The sequence below is a fragment of the Zootermopsis nevadensis genome, unplaced genomic scaffold, assembly GCF_977971745.1.
Source record: "Zootermopsis nevadensis isolate Lab colony 2312 unplaced genomic scaffold, Znev_1.0 Znev_ptg000061l, whole genome shotgun sequence".
NCBI classification, from domain to species: domain Eukaryota; kingdom Metazoa; phylum Arthropoda; class Insecta; order Blattodea; family Termopsidae; genus Zootermopsis; species Zootermopsis nevadensis.
Genome location: NW_028259192.1, coordinates 4,522,272 through 4,545,210, shown reverse-complemented (window position 1 = coordinate 4,545,210; position 22,939 = coordinate 4,522,272). Strand labels below are relative to the sequence as shown.

Genomic DNA, 22,939 nt, shown 5'->3' with positions numbered 1-22,939 from the left:
TCTCTGTCATTGGACAGCTCTATCTAAGGGACCCAATAGAGTAGGTAGTACCTCTCACCTGAAGACCGAGACAGAACCAGCCTCCAGAATGGCGTGGGTTTTAAAGAATAGATGATGGAAAAAGTCTTGACAATGAATAATTTTAAAAATACACAAAGCATAAAAGAAAATATGTAACTTATATGAACGTGAATCAGGATTCTTAAGACTGAAGCACAATTAGTTGAAAGAAACAATAGTAATGTTAGTAAAAATACTTGGAAAAAAGTGAAATATTCCTTAAAGAAAACATCCATGACAGTTAAAGAGACGATACATACAAATTGAAAGGCGGAGGGACGTATGGTGGTTTGTATAAAATCTTATGTACCTCAAAATATGCACTACAGACTGCTGTTTACATAACTTATGCTTCCAAGAAATGTGGCTTAATTATAAAACACAATTACCCAAATTTTGCAGTTTCAGGTTCCAGTTCAAGCAATTCACGAATAGGAGATTTTGGTACATTAGTGCTGAATTGCTCTGGAACATAAGAAAATAAATTTATTAAGTACTGTACACAATTAATTTTCTTTGTATTTTCAAATGAGAGCTCCTCATCCATGTTTTTTTGTTTTCCAGGACTTCATCCACTATGTAAATGGAGAAATGAGGAAAAACATGTCGCTATTATATTCACAGATGATGAGGTACTTTTGAGAATATCAACATCAATGTCTACATCACTTTAAGCAGTAACACACTATGACAAGAAAATGAAATACATGATAAGCAAAGAGCCTGGATTTTGCTTCAAAGTTTCAATCCAAACCAATGGTAAAGTTTGAATTAAAATACATGGGTGTTCAGATATCACTAGTTTAAATATAATCAGTTGGAAGATTGTTACCTAAATAGGTTCCCACCACTGATCACCAGTATATAAAATAATAGTAAACATGGCTAGCGGATGAATATCAGAATTGGTCTTCGAGTTTAGCTTTGCAGAGCTTTAACATAAATACCACTCAAATATATGTTTTGATGGGTATATGAGTTAATACATAATTCTTTACCTATTTCTGTCTTCATCATTTGGTAGTACACTCTCCAGACAGCATCAAGAGACATTCCACTATCCAGAAAGATAGCGCCAGCAACTGACTCAAACACATCGCCAAGAGCTTTCGGAACCTCCACGTCCTCAGCTTCCTCACATTCTTCCTCCTCAATAAGGTAATACTGTAATAAAGCAACAGTCTGTTAGAGGGAGAAAAACTTCAACGAAATATAAATTTAAGTATAAAGTCTATCTTTGCATATGGGTAATGGCAACAGCCTTTTACACATGTGTAACTCTTACAACATGTTGTCAAAGTAGGATAGCACAGTAAGAAGTTAAATGTTCAAAATGACTAAGAATGTTGAAAGTCGTCTACTAAGCATCACTACATTCAAATATGGCACATATCAGTGTCCATATTACCAGTTCATTTGTATGTGTGTAAGTTACTACCAACATCTGTACATTTTTTAGTAAGAATTTAGTTGCAACATAATGATTTATATTTATTGGAGATACCTTAACAAATGATTTCCTTATTCCTTCACTCTTGTACTGACCTCTTCACTGATAGTATGGCCATTTTCTTCCTGTATGCGTACAAAACGATCTACCACTTCATTAAGTCCAGGTGACAAATGTCGGAAATATTTATGGAATCCATAACGAACAGCAAGGGAAGCAAATATTGTGTTGTTGACAAGAGCTGAACGAAGATCAGTGAGAGCACCAGGAGAGTGCTGACGAGAATCTTCATACAGATGGCGTGTAATAAGGTAATCTGTAACGTATACATATTACAAAATGTAGCCAAAGGCAGGAGATGAGGAAATAGTTATGGTTTTAGCTAAATCAGAATAGAGTTGTTTAACAAATTATTTTATTACAGTAATAAACACATGGTTTTCAGAGTCAACAAACTGGTATGCTAAACATAGCATGTTGTTACTATTATTATCATCAATGCTGTTTGTAGCTGCTGCTACTGTTGTTATCAGAATTTCAGTGTGTTAGTAGGAAACACACTTCTTACTCCTCTGATGAGATAACACATGCAAATATTTTTTGTCTTTTTAGGGTTCAGATGAGATAGATCACAAAGGTACAGGTACAATGTATTCCATCTATGACATTTCTGTCGGCCTGTATTAACAAGTTCTCAAGCATTACACATTCAATATAAAACTCAAGAAATTTCATGCTTGTTTTGCTGTTTGCACTGATTTCATAGTAAATGAAGAACAGTGTGCACTTTTCTTTTTCAGTTTTTAATGATTAGAGAATAAACATAACATGTTGGCTAAACAGTCGAAGTAGGATTTGAGGTTTTCATGGAGATGAGTTTGAAGATGTCTTCTGAGTTGTTGTGCCATGTAGTCTGGTAGAAGTTTACTGATGTTTCTGAGTTCCATGCTGCCTCCATCACGGCAATGATGATGGAGGACCTCTGAAATGTCGGTAAACTTCTACCAGACTATACGGCACAACAACCCAGAAGACAGTCATCTTCAAACAGTTGAAGGGTCACACTACATGACAAGTACCTAGCACAGCATCACCAAGGAACTCCAATCGTTGATAGCAGTCAGTGAGTCTATTAGGTGAATAAGATGCATGTGTAAGAGACTGTAGCAAGTAGCTTTGATCTCTGAACTTGTAACCAATTCGATGTTCAAACACTTCATAGCCATCCAACAGCCTCTTCAGCTCAGTCTCTGGGCTATTTATATTCCTCAATAAGGGAGACTTGGGTGCTTTTAGTGTTCCATACCTTATCTAAAAATAAATGATATAAAAATTATTATAAAATGTCTCACATTCACTTCTGACAACACTTTTCTGATTTTACCTGTCTTCTATTGAGCTCATCTACATAATTAAAATAAGACATAAATTAGAATAGAGAAAACATTTATCTTATGAATCTCACTAAAAAAATAAAATCTGATCAAAGCAATAAATAATACATTACAGGATAAATATCTACCTATATAATAAACAAGTGATGGTAGGTTGATTGGTTGATTGCTGATCAATAGCTGTTAAGGGATTTTCAGCCTTATGGGATAATATTTATGACTATGTACATGTACTTCTATGCAATGTAGTACAGTTATTACAACCTAAATATAAAATTATACTTGAGACTACACTACATTAAATCATATTATGTTTTTTTGATTAAGCAAAGGTGAGTAATGATTTTAATTTTTTGTTATACATAAGTTACTTTCAATTATTATATGCTGCTCTGTGGAAACCATGCACTGATGCATAAAACTGTTCACTCATCCGTAGCCTACTGTGTATATGAACTTCTATACAACACAGAAAGACAGATGTCAGACATTAATAATTAACAACATGTGTAATTAAGCAAAGAGAAAGAACCATTTTAATTTTTATATGCTGCTTTTATAAGTTTTCAATAAAAATGTGTTCTTTTAGGAAAGATTTTCCCGTCATTCTTGGCAGGAAATTTTCTATTATGTATATATGAATTTAAACAAAAATACCAAGAATTTGGATCATCTATGATTTCAATGCATCAAGGTTTTAACTTACCATTTATTATTTACTTTGCTAGACACTTCAAATGTTATCATATTTGATCCTATGGCGAAAACATATAAAAATTAAAATTTTGACCCCACACTTCTCCAAACAATGGGTGAGTCAAACATTTCAGAGAGGAAAGTATCATGTTAAATGTTGCAATGATTAGCCTTCTGATATCAAACAGGGAAGTTAAGTTCCATTACTCTCCAGTTAATTTCCCCTCTCCCAAAAAGCATGAAACTGCATAGCTGGAAAATTAGGCAAAATAAAGTACAACATAACTACATAACTTGTTATGTTTATTACTGTCAAAAACTTTTGCCATTAAATTATGTAAGTTTAAATTTCTAAGGTTATATAACAAAGAATACTGTGTACCTGTTTCTTTTGCACCAAAGTTAAAGAGCCGTCATCCCCGTTGACTATTTCCGGCAACAAACTTCCCACTGATCTTGATTCCTCAGTATCAGAACATGAAACAGTATATATAACTTCTTTCTTCGGTAAAACACAGATTCCTAACCAAGCCATGAACAAAAGTGCGCCACGTGGCCCACAAGCTATAAGGTATGCTCCTATCATTGCCTCAACACAGTCAGCTACACTTTTATCAGGAATGCTATGTTGGGTAATAAGATTATAAGGGATAAAACAGGGAAGATTTTCAATGTTGGTGTATGGGCCAGATGTCAGCATGTCCTCAGCTACCCCATCTTCTCCACTGCTCATCTTGTGTAGTTTCTCACTTCGTTCATGCACAAGTTTACAGATCTCATCACGCGACAAATCCCTCAGAGCAGGCAGGTCTGCTTGATTCCAATGGCTGGCAGGAACTCCTGCTTCAATTAAAGCTTGTTCCAATTCTCGAGGTACGTAGTAACAAGGTGGCAACCAATTGTCATGGGGTTCAAACTTTGTAGCAATCATACTTTCACCAAAAACTTTCCGGCGCCCCAATCGGTACAAGTTCAGGTTGCTGACCTGCAGAACAGAAATCAGAGATTTTTAACAATATTAAAATTAAGTTCTGTAAAATATTGATACACAGAACGTTAAATTAATAAGATTTAAATTTCATGAAATTTGATGTAACAAAATTAAACTTCATGAAGTCATAATATAAAAATAAGCAGATATACTAAGCTGTAATATGTAGGTTGAAGTACCCTCTTTACATGTGGCCAGTCCAACAAATAGTTTGAATTCTTTTGTGAATTTCTTCAGTCTCTCTAGAATACTGCAGAGACAATATCTTCAAACCGATCATGAGCTCTCATTCTAACATCATTAAAATGTATCATTTGTATTAATCTTTATCTCATCTTGTGAGCAAGTTCTACAATTAATTCACTATCATTAGGAGGGGGGGGGGGAAACTGCAAAACAGTAAAACAAGAATCACATTCTTGTATGAATATTTATGATAACTTAAGTTTTCTACAGAAATTTTTTGAAGGCTCATATCAATAAACTGAGCCAACAAAAACAACAGAAACATAAATGTTCACAGATAAAAGTTGTATGGAATAAATATTGTAAAGCAGTTCTCCGTGGCATCCCAACAATTACTCCATACACGCAGAAGAAGGCAATGGCAAACCACTTCTGTATCACCTGCCTAAAAAACATATATGAACAGGTCTCAGTCCGAGAAAAGGATGGAAGGATCCTGTTCATAATATGTCGCCAACCTCCTGTAAAGGAGACGTCGTAATAAAGAAGAACAAAAGAAAACAATTAATGAGAATCTTCATGGTTTGCTCTTAATGAATAAAAGCAAGGTAGCATTTCATTCCTGACACAACCTTAACATGTGTTAAAAAAATAATGTCAAATATTTAATCTTGTAATTGCTAAGTATGTTAAGAGCCCAAAACACAACTTAAGACAATTTAAGTGTATTCGTGGATGATTTACAACTGAATTAGTCTTAACAAAGAAAATAGATTGTTAATGGCACTATCCCAATATGTGCCCCCCAAAAGATAACTAACTGTGAATTACAAAGTTAATGTGAACTCCTTTTATTCGTTTATTCATGGAAACATACAATTTTAGTAGCAGCTCTCACCTGTTTTGAACGGAGGTGGCTGAGTTTACCCTCATGAATGTTGTCATAAGTGCAGTAGAGGTAGGTAGTGATGGCATACTTAAGAAACGAGTCTCCGATAGTCTCAAGACGTTCCAGGTTGATCCCATCATTCGCATTTGACATGGTAAGTGCCTGAAGAATTACACTAGGACTTGGTCCTGGATGTCCATGCAAATCTGGCTGGGCGTCAAAACTGAATTTACTGATGATGTCTTTATCAGGGTCACTCTCCTGGCAAATATCAGCTTCAAATTGTCTATTGCATACTTCATCTGCTACTACTTCCACTTCTTCAGAACTACCATCTTCTGATAGACCACTATCATTATTGTCTAGTCTTTCTGGTGAAGGTAAAAGGGCAGATTTTACTGCAGAACTCTGGATTTTAATATGCCGACTAAATGGTAAATTTAGTTCATGAAACGCTAACTGATTCTTCACTGTACAATAATTAGATTCAGATCTGATCATACATGTAGTACTTGGAGAATTTTGATTTAGAGGCATTTGCTGACAACCTTTTCTGGTCATCACTAATGCTTGGTTACTTTTCACAAGCGTTCCGCTATTTTCAATAAAGTGACGGTTTTTCTCAGTGGCTTTCTGAAACTGGCAAACAAATCTTTCAGTAAGTTTATCAAGGTTATCATCACTGTAATTTTCCCAGTCCCATGGAATCTTATCTTCAGTCCCAGATATGTCCGAGTTTTGACGAATGATAGCACGCCTCCTCTCACGCTTCTGTACCTCATGCTCATCCTCGATTGCTTCTGCTACATTTTCACTTTTAAACTCAATTCGAAGTCCTGATGCACCCTGATAAGAAGATTAAGTAATATATTAATACCAGTTTTACTTGAACACTGTGGAGCACTTACATGTAACACCTGACAACAATTTTGTTACAAGAAATGAAAAGTCTGTCAATAAGATAACAGGCATGATGATAAACAATCCGAATTTCTACCGAAAGCAACAAAAAACTAAACATATTTTAACTGATAAAGAAGACAAAATGTACGACCAATTTTCCGATCTTACATTAGAGGAGAAGGAAAAAGACGAAGTATAACAACAACAACAACAGAAACATACATACACAAAACATATAAAACACAAGATTTATACATAATATGATTGTATAGTTCATGAGTTCAGCCGTAACTCATTCTTCTTAAGAAAGAGAAAGAACTGCAGATCCCCAGCCAAATAAATTGAGATTTAACTCGATCACAAACTAGTCAAATATTCAGGGACAAAGGAGGTAGCAGGTAAAATGCAAATAAATGAGACAGAACTATGAACCAACTGTCTGTCAATGTTGGTCTTCTGGGTGATAACACCATGAGGACTTGTAGGAAAGAGACCAATATTTCACAGGAAAACTAACATTACTACCCCAAAAGACCAACATTGACATCACCACTTTGAGAACCTCTAATGTGATACAGGCTACCATCTACTCAAAAACTAATTTAATCATACCAGTATACTGTCCTCACCTGAAAATCACTGCTGTCAGATATATCATACTCATTGCCAGGTTCACTGCATGAGTCATCTGTTTCAAAGCCATCTAAATCTTGTTCTAGGCCACCAAAGTACCTTCCACTACCCATCCAACTGCTTGGAGAGCCGTAACGAACACGCTCACGGCGTTTGCGTGCTTGAATGCCGGTCCCCCAGTCACTTCCCCCAGAATGGAGACCAGCCAATTCTGCATCCTCATCCACCATTGTTAGATTTGATGGTAATGCTACGTTCATATCAAAATCATCTGCATCTGACAACTCTGAAAACTAATTGTAAGCCACAATCAGTTGAAAACTGAAACATCTACAGTACAAAAATCTTAAATATAAAAATCACTAAAAAGGAAGCATACACTCTAAATATTTGTACATATTAAAATGGTGGTGGAGAGAAAATCTCAAAGGTAACAATCAGTGCATTTTTACTTTCTGCCACACGTCTATGTACAAAAATTAAATGTGACAGATTTTCATGAAACTTAAAACCCACTAGAAACTACTACGCCTTTGTAATTTTAATCTCCTTTCATTAATTATACTAATGCGACAGTCATGTGAACTTCTGAGATGAGAGTGACACTAGTACAGTGATGGTGAACCTTTTTACAGCTGCAATTATCCCAGCTAGGCTCACATGCCACAAATATATGTATGTCTGTGTATCAATGCAGTAATCAAGTACCTTTAAACACATACCACAATTATTCTTTAATATATACATTTATTTTTATATATTTTTGTATAATGTGTGAAAAATAACATCCACATTCTAACAAGGAACATCATACAGTTGAATAAATACGATATATTTCAAAGTGTATTATTACAATGCTATGCTTTTATTTCAAATTGCTGCCTAAATAATTCTACTTATAAACTTCTCTCTTGCCTGAGATGCTGGGAGTCATTCATTCTAAGCGCACAATGTAAGCAATAAAAGTGTTTTTTGCAACATAAGAAATCTTGTAAGAGAACATGACTTAACCTGGAAAGAAAGAGCTGTAATTTGAAAAAGAGGCTTTTCCAGGCTTGTTTTTGTGACAACTACTTTCACTATTTTGGTGTGTAGAACCCACCCTTATATCTGTGCCAGACCTTTAGCAATACACTCTATATTTGTTTTGATTTATAATTATGGGCACTTCTGTTGCTTTATTTTTCATATGCTTAATGCTTATGTACCAATACAAATGAAAAGGTGTACCAACCGACATAGGATCATGATTTGCCATATCATTTGACCAGGTTCCAATTTCCATCCAATCACCACGAAGTTTCTTTTCTTCCTCTGTCAAGATTTCATTAACAGACTTCTCTTTTAACTCAGATTCCTCTTCCTTTTCTTCAGTGCTCTGAAGTTCTGCTTTATCTTCACCTGGCTTCTTATCTTCCTTCAGTTCAGCATTCTTAGCATTTTCTTTGGACTTTTTCAGAACATCTGCAAGACTCCAACCAAAATCCAATGGTGGCCATTCGAAACCTAAACAGCAATAACAAAAATTCTCATTTTATATATACCATATTAATACATTCCTATTATTTATAGATCGGTGGCTCTGTTTATGAGGCACATTTTATAAAAATGTAACATCTATATGACCAATATCTTTGTTACCATCCAACCACAGAGAATGGTGCTGGAATGCCACAGCTACTACATTTTTCTTAGATTGTGCATACACAATGATCCTTGTATAGTCTTCACTTTAATTTTGCCATGGAATGTAGTGACAAGACTCAGAAATGTAATTAAAATTTATTCAAGTTCTTTTCAAATTAGACATATATATTATTGTATTGATGTAAGAGAACTGACATTACAAGCTGTAATTAATGGAAGGTACAAAACAGCCAGGAATGGACAAATACAAGGAAATTACAAATCACTGGTTTTAGACTTCACTTGTGAAATTTTTAAACACTTGATTTACTTTTTTTATATATATATATATATATATATATATATATATATATATATATATCTTAACTGCGTCATGTTTGTGTTTAATCAATATAATAATTCATTCACCGTCGATACACAAACTTAAAATGTTGTTAAAATTTACTTAAAATTACATAAAATTACAACATTTTTTAGAATTAGATCTTGATACATTTCACATTTGACGACATGTTTCGGTGTATTACACCATCATCAGGTCAATCAATTGATTTACGTTGCATAGAGAATATTACAAGTTCTTAAAACTACCTTCACTGTAAACTGTACACAGATACTAACTAAAGTAAAGAATAATATTTTTTTCTGTTTGCAGTTTCTACTCAATGTATTATCAGTGTTAGTAAATACAACACAATCGCACAGTTTATGTATTGATGGTTTATGTAACAACACTGTAAATGGAATGGAATACATAGCATTAAATGATAGGATGATCAGTGAATAATAAATTGGAAAAGATGTGGAAGAAGTGGTCAAGCCTAATTTAAGGTAATACCTCAGCATTTGCCTGGAGGGACTGAGAAATACCATGACAAATCTCAGTCAAAATAGTTGGTATCCAGGCCAAGATTTACAACCAGGATATCACAATTATGTAGCAGGAGCGTTAACCGCTTGACCCCAATATTTGGTAACATCATGAAGCAAACATGTACACAGAAATAATAAGGTTCTCACTTGAGCTGAGGTTTTCATGTCCAAGAGCAATACAGGAAGCAACTTCTCGTCGAATTTCATCTGCCAGCAGCAGTGCATTTATGCGGTACAAAATGCATGGAAGACATACAGCTTTGCGCCACAATGAAGCTGGAAACAGATGTAGAGTACACAACTCTGGCACCAGTATTTGTTTCTGCTCCAAGTTCTCACGTTTCGCACGCTTCGTTTCCTCACTGCTTGTTGGAAGAGCTACGCCCTTGCGATTTACATATCTATAATTATTAACATTACAAACTGTTATAAAAACAAAGCTGAAATGTAAGGAATGTACAGCACCTAAAATAACCCTTTATGCGCTATATTTTTCAAGTTCCTATAATGAACCGTGTTGCAAATTTTTGTTGTTGGTATTTTTAGGTATTTTATTACTATATTTTTGATGCATACATCTTATTTATGGCTTATCCTATGATTGTAAATCTAACTGAAAATGCTTGTAGATATCTTTTCCACTGCTGCTTTCACCATGCCATATTTATGACTGCCATGTTTACCAATGGGTAATTTCACATCAATTCAACAAATTTCAGAAAGATCAGTAACACTCAGCATCACCAAATTCTGTACAGAAAGAAAAATTCTGAAGTGCTCCACTTACTGACTCTGCAATTTATAAAAAAACAAAAAACAAATCTGATAAGAACCAAAAAGAAATTAAATTGATACAGAGTTAATAAAATATGTGAAAACTTTTTAAATTAAGGACAACATACTTTCAGAACATGTAGTGGCAAAGTTGTTAAATTCCTGGCTTTTTTAAAATTAAAATAATAAAACCAATATTTATGAAATGAGATTAGAATCACTCATAATTATAGAAGCAGCTCTCATGCTACATATGTGTGATTCACAGTCTTTAAAAGAAGTGCTAAGGTGGCACTCTAGTATTCATAGCACTGGGGCATCACCCCTGATACTAATGGAAGAAGAGAGTAAAAATTTTGGTAAGTTTACTAGGCTCTTCTACTTTAAAGACCAAAATTTACTGTACCTTGGTGTGAGGAAATTTAACCTTGCTGAAGTGTGATCCACATCTAGGAGAGGCTGCTTGCCATTTTGAATCTGGATACCATATTTTTTGAAGTAATACTCATCGAAAGTTTTATACTCAGACCCAGGAAACGAAGATTTGGGATTTAAATGTCCACAGATTTCAGCAACATAGAAGTACTGAAAAAAGAGAGAAAACTATCAAGACAAACTTCATGGATATGATTTGGGAAATAATAACGCAGAAAATACTTCAGCATTCAGTCTTCCACAAAACTGATACCCTGAGTCAAAATCAGTCACCAGGTTACATCTAACAAAAATTATAATGGAATCCCTCTTCAGCAATTTTTGATTTAACACATTCCCTTGCTTAAGCTAAAATTTCACATAAGGTAAATATTGTCTCTGTGAAGTATACAGTTCATCATCTCGACCAATTCAAAGAAAAATAAATACTTCCATTCCTTCATTAATTTGATAAACTTCAGTGTTCCACTGTGACATACATAGAAGTTGAAAGACGAATCTCAGTTGATGCACCGTATCAAGTAATGCATAGTTTAAAGAAGTATGAAATAATTAAACTTACTTGTGGCTGATCCTGATTGCGGTACCAAGGCATGATAACAGCATCATGATATTTTTCTGCCTCAAATATAAAATTTGTTCTTTCATTTTCTGGTATTGGACGAGGTCGAAGGTCTCGATTTTCATATATGCTATCAAGAAAGTCCCAGTCTACTTCTGCTATGCTCCCTTTAACTGGAACAGAATATCACCATTGTCTTGAACTCATTTGGAAACACCTCTTGTTGGCACAATACAAATTATTTGCTAATAGAGTAATGCTCTACAATAATAATTCTCTGCTCGTATGACCCAACTTGCATGATCACAACAGCACACCAAACTGAGTTGTGGCACACTGAACAAACAATGACTGCTTATTTTAGTTATCAAGGTCAATAGTGAAGTTTTAAATCACAGGATACCTAACAAGTGGCTGTGATATTCACCTGATTGTGACAAATATTCAATTCCTGTGAACCATCAATATATAACTTTTCATGTTTAAAACTAAATTTGCATATGAGATATTAATATCTTTAGGTTTCCTGTTTTTTGTGAACATGAAACAAAAAAAGTCTTACAGGACTCTGAATATTTTGAAGAACAACTTTTAACAAAAAACACACCGTGGTTTCCTGTGCAGCAGAAAGATTGTACTCATAGTAGTGAAAGAGTTAAAAAGTTAATACGTAATATATTTTGTACCACTGACCATCAACAAAACTAACTTTTTAAAACTATAAAATATTGAATTCATTGACAGTAGGTTTCAATAAAAAGTATCATCATCAGACCAATATCAACTATTATACACCAACTGAAATCATGAACACAATACAGGTGGCACATTAAATAATCTTAAAGCTTGATTGACTGGGAGATTCTTACATTTCCTGGTTGGTACTATGAAGTATGAGTTTTCTGAAGCTTGAGGATCAAACATCATGAGATACTTCTGTAACCGCAAAACATTGGTAAAAGTGTAATTGAGGAAGGTGACAATTTTCTCCAGTCTATCAGGTGTGAAGACTACGCCTGATTCTGATAATTCCAATTTCACACTCACTTCTCCAGAACGAGTGAAGATTGGGAAGGGGCATATCTGTAAAAAATAATAAAAATGCAACATTTACAAATAAATATGCAGTGTTTGTACAACTCTGTGATAACCTAAATTTAGTGAAAACTGAAATGAAAATAATGTTAATATTCAATATATATTCTTCAAAACTATTATACTGTACAAACTATAAAAGAAAAGAATAACTTTAACTAAAATCATCTAACAGAATTTGCTACATTTTATTACCGTAGGAATTTGCTTGAGTGTAAGGATTCCAAAGCCTTGGGGTGAATCCTCAGGAGGATAAATTTTTCTGCCTCTTGTATTTTGCTCTTCAGGAAGAGGACAAGTGAGCACCATGCTGATATGGTACAAATATGCAGGCTGTCCTGGGACTGGTCGACAATCCGTTAGAGAATCTGCAATCTAATTAATGCACACACGTCAGAAATCTGAGGTTCTCATGGATGTGAAGACCACAACAGACATAATGTGCAAAACAAAATGAAAAGGTAATGATCATTCAATTTGTAGAGGAGAGCTAAAGATGCAGAAAAATACAAAATAAATCAAGAGAAGTAGAATGACATGTTAGAAGAATGGACAACATCAGAATACCAGAAGATAACCTGTAATGAAGATGGGTGGAGGAAGTAAGAGATATAAGGAAAACAGGGCTAGACTGGAAGAGAGCAGATGAGATGTAAGAATGGTCAGATATGAGACGGCCGGAGACTCCTATGCAAAATTCAACTTGAATGCATACAGTCACTATTCGCTTTAGAAATGTGTTTCCCTCCAGTTGAATCTGGTTCAGATGGTTGGCAGAAACAGAAACATTATGCCTTCTGGTCAAACATTAGCAGCAATTCCTTGAACAATAAGTGTTCCCACACACACTTTAATTCATATGTTTTCTGAAATCACCTCAATGTGACAAATGTTCACATCTGTGACAGCTGTCAGCTGTAGTGACCATGTGGTTGGTTAGCAACCTGTTCACGGCCTTCAGAAAATTTGTTGCGCTATTCATTCACATGTGATAAGGTCTCTTCCCCACTAAAAAATGCTTATTCCACAATCAAACCTTAAATGAGGATTTAGTATGTATGAAACAGGACAATGCTGATAAAATTACATGAGAATGTAACAAAAAATATTCACATCCTCATGAGATTCAAATGCAAACCTTAACAATAATCTGTCAATGCAAATGCCAGACTCACTGACAAGTAAAAACTGAAAACCAACCCGTTTGTAGTAGTACTGCCTTCTCTTAGTGGTACCAGGTCGAGGTTCAGAGGAGTCCCTTGGTATCATCTCATCTAGCTCTTCTAGGGCAAGAGTCATCTCCTCCTCGTGGACACGGAAGCTTTCCTTGCCAACAGGCATTAGATTGTCATCCAGTTCCTGAGCCTGGTGGAGTACTTTACATGTCTCTAATGCTGCAATTCTTCTAGCCAAAACCTTGCTGGGCATGGGCAGTCCCTGAAGACAATAAACAATTACAATTAAATGAGGAGGATAGGAGTAACACTAACAACCCCTCTGAGGCACCAGGTAGCACCCCACTGTATCAATGCCTTCCACTCAAATGGGGCTCTGCAGGCAGCAACTGTTTGTTTCCTATTTATCATGGGACAAGAATGAAACACAGGAAATAAAAGAGAAAAGGGCAAAAGCCACGCAAAGGAGCTCTCTAACACATTTCATGCACTCTGTGCAAAGAACATATTAAGTGGTACCATCCATGTTCAGGGAGGCAGTAACCAGGGTGCAAAATAGCCAAAGGTCTGAGGGAATTTAAGAGGTCAACCCTCCCAAACGACCCAGGGACACTACATGGCCAGAGACCTATAGGAAGGCCTTGTCAAACAAATTAGAAACAGCCTCATATATTCTATGTGATGGGGCATAAGCATTTCGTGAAACCATGCGATTATCACTGAAGTCCTGCTACATGCAATAATATTCTAAGTACAGAGCTACTAGCAGATAGAAGAGAATGGGGAAGCACAAAAGATCAGGAAACGGCTGTGCTGCAAGTGTTGGTCAGGCACCTACCCCACTTAAATTCATTCATCCATTCCTTGTGCAAAAACTAGTAGATACAATGAGTGCTGCGGTGAAAAAAATATGTGCGCTTTAGAGATCAACAAACCGAAAGACTGGAAGAGTAACTAATCTAGAAAACGACTCAAGTGTTCATTTCAGGAGTTTTTAATTGCACTAAGGAAGAAATCAATATAAATTGTATACAGCTAAAAGGAACCCATGTGGAATAAGTGCTATATGTTACATTATCCATTCTGTAAAATAAATACAGTGAAACCTCGATGCATCGTTTTCGGCGGGGGTGGGAAATAAAAACGATAGATGCGGGAAAACGATAGATGCGGGAAAGCATTAAAAATTTTAAAAAAAACAATGTTTCTCTTTCAAAGTTACTTCTTTTTACCAAAAAAGTCTTTAATGGACAACTGGTTTGTCGAAACTTTACGTTTTAGACCAAACAGAGTACTTTCCACGTTCAAAATGTTTTCCTCGTCACGTTCGCTAATATTATGGGCATAAAAGAACGACTTCACTTTTGCCAATGCAGCGTGTGCTTCGGCAAAACTCGGCACAGCTTCGGGCTCGCATTCGTCGTCTTCCTCACCGCTCCCACCCCTTTCACGATCGTCACACAACTCATCAATCGTGTCGACTCCGCATGTAGCAAGCTCGCTGTCTACTGCCGCGTAGTCACCAAATTTAACCACGTCTTTCACGGCGCCAAATCTATTCCAGTCTTCGTGAAAGCCATCATGCTCATCCACACTGACGTTAGAGTCTGCTTCTGCGCGAAGTTCACACCCGTAGCCACCTTTGTGAAAACAATTCAGAACAGTTGGTTGTGAGACATGCCGCCAAGCTGCCACTGTGAAATGAATTGCTTGTAGCACGTCAATTTTCATGTTGACATCCTTCCCAGCATCCATTGCACATACAGCTGTTTGCACAAGGCGCTTTCTATACAACTGCTTGAAAGATTTTATGATGCCCAAATCAAGCGGTTGCAAGACGCTCGTGCAATTTGCTGGATACTGCACAACTTTCACATTTCGTAGAAATGTCGTGTCCTTCGGATGAGCGGCACAATTATCAACAAACAGCAAAATCTTTCTGCCTTGTGCGCCCATGGAGGCATCTAGAGAACTTAAAAACGCCGTAAAGATGTCTGTTGTCATCCAAGCCTTTTTGTTGGCGTGATATTTCACCGGAAGTTTTTTCATGTTTTTGAAACAACGCGGTTTTCGTGATTTTCCAACTACAATCGGAACCCGTTTGTCACTACCGTCACTGTTAACACACAGAAGAACAGTAATTCGGTGTTTTGCACGTATTCCCCCGTGGCAAGATTCACCTTTCAATGCCAGAGTCCTATCCGGGAGGGCGTTGTAGAAAAGTCCGGTCTCATCCGCATTATAAATGTCCCGCGGCTCATATCCCTCCAGCAGTGTTGGCAGTCTCTCGAGCCACAGCTCCGTTATTTCCACATCCACAGCAGCACTTTCGCCTTTCCTTTGTACTTGTAATAAAAGCATTTGTGAAGAAATTCACAGTGCACATGCCATTTGGCATCGCTGGAACGAAATATGAGTGCACCCTAATTAAAATCGTAAAATTTCTGACAATGAGCACCGCCATTCACTCCAACTATCACCCCTGCACCACTGTCCCCTCATTCCAAAAGGATCTGTGCTGGTTGGGCGACATAACAGGTTACCGCTACTGTGTATTCCAAAAACATTCTGCGTCTTTCGGTATTAATTTATCTCAAAACCCAGCATTTTAATTTCTCAGAAACGATCATTGCGGGAAAATTGTGGGCCGGGACTAAGATTTTTGAACGATCGATGCGATAAAACGATAGTTCGAGGAACGATAGAAGCGGGAAAATGTAACATTATTTTATATGGGATGTATCCGGGACCGAACAAAACGGACGATGCATCCGGGAAAACGATAGTTCCGGGAACGATGGATAGAGGTTTCACTGTACCTATTACTTCTTAAAAAATGACATTGGAAACAAGATTCTTACCACGATGTCATGCTTAACAGGGGAATTGATAGGCAGCCGTACAGTACACACGTATGATATCTGACCATTATCAGTGATGACTTCAACAGTCCACAATGGTGTGAGACGTGTGAAGGTGTCACTTGGAAGCTTGGCACAGTACCTGAAACAGAGTTGTTATAGGAAAGAGTTATAGAGGAACTTTTAATGTAATCAAATTTTTAATACCTTAAAAATTACATCTGCTTAACCAATTCCCTTAACCTGAAGGTAAGGTTCTACATCACTACTACTAAATACTTGAAAAATGATGGACATGTAGATTTGGCACCATGATAATTTGCCTTCCTGCACAGCACTTTCAGTAAAGCAACTGTTTCTCAAATACATATACCAGTGATGGGACACCCACAATACCCACTTGAAGCGGCCCCCATATGACTCTTTTTCATTCTTCTGAAACTAAAAATCTCACTGAAAGTTCTAATTCTGAATGACACGAAGACATTCAGAGGAATAAGATGAGAACTCTGAAAATGTAAACAACTTCCAGAAAAACACTAGGTGTACCTGATCTCAATACATACCTATTGACAAGGGCTATAGCTGTTGCCATATTCACAGAAGGACTGTTTGGACTGTCACCTGGACAATATGCTTCTACAAGATCAGTAAATTTGTCTGCTTCTAATTCCTCTTCTTCTGATGGCTCCCGGTTTGCACATTTCCTTAGCAGCATCTGAGAAGAGAAAATGAAGGATCAAGATGTAATAATATTTTCTGATCACACTTGAGAAACAAGATTCCAATAATTAGAAGAGAGAGAAGAAAAAAAGCAGTAACAGGCTTAGAATAAAACACACAGGAAACATTTTGCTGAATACCATGACCATGTTATTTACAGTGCAAAAAATTAGTTCTAAACATCTGGATGTGCATGCACAAATTTAAGGGGTTACCTATCATACATCCACTTCAGGATGCAAGTCACTACTGGTCTCTTCTTGTATGCAATGGTATATTACAGTCCTTGTCCTTTAACTACCTGACTATTAATGTCAAGATTTAGCCAGTGAGAGGGTCTCGGGTGTTCACGACAATCCACATGGTACTGTAGAAACAAATTTTCAACGTCGTTTCTCTATCAATGTGTGGTGCGGTAAGATCGATGCCGTATTGATTGGTCCCGTTATTTTAGACGATTGTATGACAGGACAAAAGTACCTAGACTTTCTGCAAAATGGATTACCAGAACAACTAGAGGATGCTCCTTTGGCTACACGGATTGCTACATACTTTTAGCACGACGGAGCCCCTTCTCATTATACCTGACTTGTGATGCAACATCTCAATGACACTTTCCCTATTCGGTGGATCGGTCATGGCAGTACCATTAACTGGCCACCAAGATCTCCAGACCTAACCCCGTTAGATTTCTGTTTCTGGGGGTGGATGAAGAGTGCAGAAGAAAAGTGGATACACGAGACAAACTGCTCGATCACATAATGTATGTTATCGCCTGCATAAAGGAACGTCAAGATGCACTCAGACAAGCAACATGCCATGTCCTCACACAAGTTGCAAAGTGCATTAATGTTGACGGTGGAATATTCGAAAATGTATTGTACTAGGTAAACTGTACCAACTTTGTCACTTGAACAATAAATACCGGTATTAGAAACAGTATGTAATATCTCTTTCTTATCAACAATTTTGCAACTGTACAGTGAAATAGCTCTATCTCGGAAACTGTTCAGAATAGGACACATGTACATACACACTTTTTTGCTTAGAATGACCGATACTATGGCCTTCCAGAATATTGACCTTTCCTCCTGGGACACTCTGAATATTTCAGATTATTAATTTCAATTTTAACAATGAACTAAATTTGGTTGTAATTTGTTGAAGTTTTGATGACAACTGCAGAATATGTATACACAGCCTGTAACATATGCAAGTAATCTCAGTAAACACATTACAGGAACTTTAATATTTCATTACTTTCTTCTGATAATTACACACCATTTTCTACTAGAACATAAAATAAAATAACAAGTCTTGTCTGTATGGAAGTGTTAAAAAATTACTGACTTTTAATGCCAATGAAAACACGTTTCAAGAACGAGGCATCACTTCTTGCTTATGACTGAGTTCAGTGGCCAGCTCCTGTCAACACAGCAGCAAACCTTCAGCTTTCATAAATAGCAGAAAATTTCTTGACCAGCTGAGTGACTACCAGCTTCTCAAAAGGACTCTGCTCTGCAGAATATGTTATCTTCTAAATTACAGAAAATTCCCAAAAACCTTGCATGGGGACAAAACAAACACAAAAAAACTTGAATGTGTAAATTTACAAAGGCTCTGAGGTTTACCACCACACCTATTGGATCATTTCTTTTATTAAGAATATAGTCATACATTTTCAACAGCGTAGACATATTAGCTCTGTTTCAAGCCAAATATGACTCATGCCCATGTCTGATATTAGCATTCCTTATCTCGAACTTGAACTGCTGCCTACCTGTTCTATTTCAAAGTACTGTGCCAATTCATTTATGAAGTGCTGAGTTCTATCCTCTTCTATCATCAAGATTAAGTAAGCATCCTGAGCCCGAGCACGACCCTTTGATTGCACGTAGGATCGGTAAACTTTTGGTACATTGAAGTGAATAACCAGATTACATTTAGGAATATCAATTCCTTCTTCCAACACTGAAGTGCCCACCAACAGGTTACACTCTCGCATACGAAACCTTTAAAACAAAGACAAAAAGTATGAACTACTTAAATCTCTGAAAACATTTGGATTATTTCTGCAGATAGTGAAACCAAATAGGATTTGAGGTTTTCATGGCAGTGAGTCTGAAGATGGCTGTCTTCTGGGTTGTTGTGCCGTGTAGTCTGGTAGAAGTTTACCGACATTTCAGAGGCCCTTGCTGAAACATCAGTAAACTTCTATCAGACTACATGGCACAACAACCCAGAAGATATTAACTGCATTACAAAAATTTAAACTGTACACCTTCTGTCTTACTTACATTAAAACATCATTTATTTTGTGAATTTATCATCCTTACTTAACAAAATATTACATTTTTTATATATTTTTTAGTTTACAGTAAAAGTTAAAAACACTCGTCATGAAAGCTCTGTACAGACAACAGATATAAAAACTATCATTCAAAAGTTAAAATTTCCATAGAGGCACATGCCATTTTGCCTACTCTGTAAATAAAATGAAATTTTTTATATTATTCTGTAAAAGATACAACTAAATAAATGAATAAAATGAGAACACAACAAAGAGGAATGACATTTTATTAAAAAATGAGTTTATGTAACCTCTTAAGCACTTCTTCCTGTTTACGATGTTCAGCTTCAGCTTCACGTGGATCTGTCACGGGATCAGCAACTTTGTCAACCGTATACTGGGCCATCAAGAATGAGAAGTCTTCATCAAATCGTCTTAAATCCTGCAAAATTTTATGCATGTAAAACTAAAATTATCAAACAGTAATGAATTTTAAAATACTGAAGGTGGCTGTCTTATGTGTAGCCCCATGTAGACTGGTACAAGTTTGCCGACGTTTCAGAGGTCCTTGCTGCATGCATCATTGGGCGATGAGTAAGCCACATCTGTGGAATCAGTCTGAGATATAGGAACCAGTTAGTCAAGCCAGAACCTTGGTCGGACCAATGAGAACCTGGAAGCCATTATAAGAGAATATCTGTGGAATGTCTCCCCTCTCTCCTCTTGGCTCAGAGGCCTCTACCAGACTATTTGGCACTACCACCCAGAAGACAGCCATCTTTGAACTCACTGCCATAACAACCTCAAATCATAATTTTAAAATTGTGAAAGAAAATATTACTATATGGCAGCACAAGCATACGTTTTAGTTACAGTTAACTAAAAAACTAACCAACTAAATCCATGGTGCAGGGTATTCCTTCAAAAGTTGATTGTTACTCAGTTGGTCAAGGAATTCCTTGCCTTTCTGGAAACTGCAAGTCCGTTGGCATGGCCAGTAAGACCCACCAATAGACCCTAATCAGAAAGCAATTTTATGAAATTCTAACACCACAGAAGAAGAGTTCCCTAAATTTATTTCAACACTAGCTATTCTGAAAAATCATTTAAATTCTAACACATACATAACTATTATCATTTCAGTTTAATGATGAAGACAAAATAAATTTCCACAGAGGTGAGCCATGAATATGGCCCCCCCCCAAAGCAACCACCTGTCCGCTTATTCACAATTTCAATGAATGTTTGAACCTTTTACAATAAAAGAAAATCAAATTTATTACTTTCCAAGGCTCAGACATTAAATTTTTCAAAAATACTACACTAATCACATTATCAATTGATTCCACGTGTGTGAGATACTGAAGTTGATATATATTTCGGACTATTAACATTTTACTTTATACATTGTTACACATCAAATCACCATTAATACAAGAGCATATTTCATCTGATACCGTTTCTTCGCTTCAATGTTCTCATTCTCTTATACAAGCTTATTGAATGCTAAGTGATGACAGTATGATGGAAATAGAATAATCAAGTATTACAAAATTAATAAAAACACATGAACCAAGATAAAATGGTCAGACTTCAGTGATATTGAATACTTACATTCAAAAGATGGTACAAAATTTTGGCTGTAAATCGCTGTTCCACAAAAACAATTCCACATAAGGCATCCAAATCATCCTGTTGCATATTGCGGAACTGACGCCCTGCGGTATCATTTCTGCCTCCTCTAACAGGTCCGCTTCCATCTTCCTTTTGGTAACCTCTCCGAGAGAACCTCGAGCCTCTGTTTCTCGGATAAAGGTCTGTACGACACTTTGAAGGGGTAGTGGGTATACTCCTTCCTCCATCACTTTTCACTGAGAATTTTTTGCTAATTCCAGTTTCAGTTTTACTTGTTTTTATTTTATCACAATCATTTATAGACTGAGAACCATCACTGCTATGGTTTGAAATCGAACCCTCTATCACAGACATTTTAGAGTTTTTATTTGAGTCCAGTTCTTTGCACAACAACGGAATATTTGCACACTGAGCGGCCTTCATTTCACTTAACACACTTACGCAACTAGTACACTTTTCAAGTGATGGCACAACTTTAGCAATGTTAACCTCATTTTCCGAATTAGAACACAATTTATTTTGAACATAATCCACAGTTAAAACTTCAATGTTATTACTTTCATGCAAACAAGTAACCAAATGACAGCACGTCTCACCATTCACACATTCCACATTCTCATGTAATACTTCTGACTTGTATGACATTTTAACGTCATTAGGACATATAAGAACACCGTCTGCTTCTTGTACTATGTCCCCAATATTATTGACGAGTCCTCTTTGTTTTTCACAACCACAACAAAATGTCTTCTCGGAAATGAAACTATTGCATAAATTCGGTGATAAATCATCTTGACTTCCCTCGACACACCCCACACTTTCAATTTCTTTGGCTAACAGTACTTTGGTATTACTAGGAATATCATCTTCCTCTTTTGCCACATCTGTACTCCCACTCGCGCAATTACCGATTCTTTCAACGTCCAACTTCAAACCTTCAGTTTCAAGTAATGCATTTGTTTCACATTCTTCCTGCTTTTTATCAGGTAACTTTTCTGGCTTGAACTGACGCAGCACCTCCAAAAGCCGTAAAACTTTCGGTGTTGAGAATTTGTAGATTCTCTCCTTTTCATCGTATTTTTGAAAAATGTAATCACAAATTGACCTAAAATAAAGAGAACTGCAATGAATAAAAATATATCATTAAAATTTAATAACTATTTTATGTTAATCCCTTGACTCTGAACTATACAGCTATTTTCACAGATTAGAACAGCATCTAGATAGCCTATAACGAAATTTAATTATGGTGAAGTTCTATAAATAGCTTACATTTATTATAGTGAAACAATAGTAGAATGAAAGAGATTAAAAAATGGTATATATAAATATCAACAAAATCCAAGCAGAGAAACATATCATATTATTTCCTGAAGTAAATACATTGTTCATTCTTAGCAAAAACTTTCATACACTTAGTGTTTGACAAATTACTTTTATTTGCATCATTACATTTTGTATTTCTAATTTCTGGGTATAATATACAGGGTGGGTGGGAAGTACGTAGGCATTAAATAATCACTTATAACCATTTCTCAATGCCTACTTACTTCCCACCCACCCTGTATTATATAAATCTTCATTCCAATTAAAGGTTAAACTTATGACTTCCGACTTCCTGCAAATTACAAAATTTTTTTAATCCCCAGAAAATCGTAAATAAGGGG

At 36.1% G+C, this 22,939-nt stretch overlaps 1 protein-coding gene across 27 annotated transcripts in view; it reads right to left on the bottom strand.

Annotated features, from left to right (window-relative positions):
- Dcr-1 (Endoribonuclease Dcr-1) overlaps positions 1 to 22,939 on the bottom strand; it is a 145,782-nt gene that overhangs the window by 19,261 nt on the left and 103,582 nt on the right. For 26 of the 27 annotated variants that reach the window (XM_087340657.1, XM_087340658.1, XM_087340652.1 and 23 more), the window contains 19 exons: positions 21,252 to 22,377; positions 19,949 to 20,079; positions 19,128 to 19,359; positions 17,191 to 17,342; positions 16,625 to 16,766; positions 13,789 to 14,025; positions 12,784 to 12,963; positions 12,363 to 12,576; positions 11,494 to 11,666; positions 10,903 to 11,081; positions 9,870 to 10,123; positions 8,437 to 8,708; positions 7,199 to 7,495; positions 5,676 to 6,512; positions 3,983 to 4,585; positions 2,590 to 2,821; positions 1,606 to 1,826; positions 1,059 to 1,224; positions 450 to 525 (listed from right to left, as the gene is read on the bottom strand). In XM_087340657.1, coding sequence (XP_087196783.1) covers positions 450 to 525; positions 1,059 to 1,224; positions 1,606 to 1,826; positions 2,590 to 2,821; positions 3,983 to 4,585; positions 5,676 to 6,512; positions 7,199 to 7,495; positions 8,437 to 8,708; positions 9,870 to 10,123; positions 10,903 to 11,081; positions 11,494 to 11,666; positions 12,363 to 12,576; positions 12,784 to 12,963; positions 13,789 to 14,025; positions 16,625 to 16,766; positions 17,191 to 17,342; positions 19,128 to 19,359; positions 19,949 to 20,079; positions 21,252 to 22,377 — 5,724 coding nt within the window. Of the gene's footprint in view, positions 1 to 449; positions 526 to 1,058; positions 1,225 to 1,564; positions 1,827 to 2,589; positions 2,822 to 3,982; positions 4,586 to 5,675; positions 6,513 to 7,198; positions 7,496 to 8,436; positions 8,709 to 9,869; positions 10,124 to 10,902; positions 11,082 to 11,493; positions 11,667 to 12,362; positions 12,577 to 12,783; positions 12,964 to 13,788; positions 14,026 to 16,624; positions 16,767 to 17,190; positions 17,343 to 19,127; positions 19,360 to 19,948; positions 20,080 to 21,251; positions 22,378 to 22,939 lie in introns of those variants that run through there. The other variant, XM_087340659.1, reaches the window with a different exon arrangement.